Source organism: Rhagoletis pomonella, unplaced genomic scaffold (genome assembly GCF_013731165.1).
Source record: "Rhagoletis pomonella isolate Grant_MI unplaced genomic scaffold, Rhpom_1.0 Rhpom_scaffold_00002, whole genome shotgun sequence".
NCBI lineage: Eukaryota > Metazoa > Arthropoda > Insecta > Diptera > Tephritidae > Rhagoletis > Rhagoletis pomonella.
In genome coordinates this window covers 10,478,350-10,480,572 of record NW_023458556.1, presented here as the reverse complement: position 1 = coordinate 10,480,572, position 2,223 = coordinate 10,478,350, and the positions used below count along the sequence as shown (strand labels likewise).

General features: G+C 31.7%; 1 protein-coding gene across 1 annotated transcript in view; it reads right to left on the bottom strand.

The window, feature by feature from the left end:
* Nucleotides 1–2,041: 2,041 nt before the first annotated feature.
* LOC118733048 (synembryn) overlaps nucleotides 2,042–2,223 on the bottom strand; it is a 2,266-nt gene continuing 2,084 nt past the window's right edge. The window contains exon 4 of the mRNA XM_036462222.1: nucleotides 2,042–2,201. Within this exon, the coding sequence (XP_036318115.1) occupies nucleotides 2,163–2,201 (39 nt within the window). The 3' untranslated portion in view covers nucleotides 2,042–2,162. The remainder of the gene's footprint in view (nucleotides 2,202–2,223) is intronic.

Sequence of the window (2,223 nt, the reverse complement as noted above, 5' to 3'; positions counted from 1 at the left end):
TTTTTTTAAGTTTGATTAATTTAAGACAAAATGTAATTGGATTGGCGAATCGGGTAAACTTTTCTGGCGGTGTTATAAAGTTATCAAGATATCTTGATATAATTTTTTTTTCTGGACAGTGTTGCGCATTTTCTTCCATATAACAAAAAATCCGCAACACCCTCCACAGAAAAATTCTAAAAAATCAACGGTCATTTTTAGCAACTTGAAACCTGCAACTTGAAATCTTCTGATTAAAAATTTGAAAATTTTGATGACTTTTTTTAAGTTAATTTATGTGGTTTCTGTTATAGATTGAATTTTTAATAGAGGTATTATCTTTAGGCTTGAGAATTTTTATAGGGTTGCCATCTGTCTAAAAAATTATAAGATCCGCACCGTTCGTTGGATTACAGAAAATGAGGTGTCAAATGAAGGTGATTGGCCTCTAAATGACGAATAATATATTATCTTTTTAGTAGGGCTGTCACCATTTAAAAAATTATAATATCTTTACAGTTAGTTGGGACTAAAAATAAGGTGCAAAGTGAAAGGATAAGGTCCCCGGATGTGCAATAAGTTCTTTTTTGTGGGGTTGCCACCTTGCACAGTTCATTCAATTTTCAAAAGTCAGGTGTTAAGAGCTTGGCCTATAGATGTGCAATACATTTTTGTTTTTTCGTAAGGGTTGCCTCCTTGAAAAGTCGAAACGAAAGAAATCTTTATTTTGAATATTTAAGCTATTTTTGAGGTGTTTGAAGGAGATTGGTATCAATCGAAATACGGGTGTATAACGTAATCCAGACAATCAAAATCCAGAAATTCAAAATGCGGACAGTCAAAATACAGACAAATCAAAATTCATAATGATTGTTTGTAAATACTTACTAATTAAAATTTTTTAAATAAATTCCGGTACACTGAAATTGTTTTGATGAAGAAGGTTAGGGGTGGATTCGGGATTTTTTTAGAAAAGTATTCCCCAGTATTTTTCCCACAATATTTTTGCGCAGATCTCTCTGCGAGCCTAACTACGACTTAACAGACACGATTTTGATTTACAAAAATTGTATACGGACATTTTTTCCCCTCATGTCTGTATTTTGATTTGTCAGTATTTTGATTTGTCTGTATTTTGATTTGTCAGTATTTTGATTTGTCAGTATTTTGATTTGTCTGTATTTTGATTCGTCGGTATTTTGATTTGTCTGGATTTTGATTTGCCGGTATTTTGATTTGTCTGTGTTTTGATTTTTCTGCATTTTTGAATTTTGTCTTTATTTTGATATGTCTGGATTTTAAATTTCCGGATTATGAATGTAACCGATCGAAATACGTTTGAAAGCCTTTATTCAGAACTATATTTAGTAGGGTTGCCACATGTTTTAACAAGCAAATTCAAATTGAATTGTGGTGATTAGCAAGTTTTAAAAAAGTTTTGATCAAGGTTTTCGTTCAAATGCAACGTTATATATGGGGGAAGGGGAAGGCGGGGCTACGGGCTATTTGATCGGCCCAAAAGTTTTACCATAACTTGCTAATGGGATGATGAACATACGTACCAAGTTTGAAAATGATAACTTTCTTTTTAGAGTTTATACCAAAAAAATTAAGTTCCGGCCAGTGTGCTTTGTGCGAAAGAAAATGTGTGATAATAATAATAAAAAATAATATAATGGTGCTTGGTGTTTGACCGAGCAATAAACATTCATAAATCAAAGGTGTTTTGTAGTCACTTCAAACTAGAAAATTGTCGTTGTGCAACTTTGTTGAATTTTTCTAATTTTTGTACGACTTTGAATTTATATGGCCTTTGTTGAAACGTATAATTTTTTCGCCCGGTATACAATGTGTACACATAACACTAGGGGTCCCTTTATTTTATCGAAAAATTTTTTCAATAAAGAACTAATACTCAAAGTGTAAAAAATGATTTTTTTTTTTTACGGAGGTACTGCAAAACGGAATTTTTTCGCAGCAATATAGTTTTGTATTCGAAAAAGATTCTAGCATTAAGTGTAGGATAAACTGTTCTGGAAGGGGCACCATATATGTATGTACGTACATTGATGAAACTGTCATAGTATAATTTTAATGTTTGGATCTTAAAAATATAAGAGGCTCACATAAAAACTATATCAATTATAGTAGTTACTGTACCATAAATCTTGTCACGCAGTGCTTTACGTTTTTCGTTTTTGATCAGTTTGCTGTTGAGGTAACTCTTCTTGCAATTGCAAAATA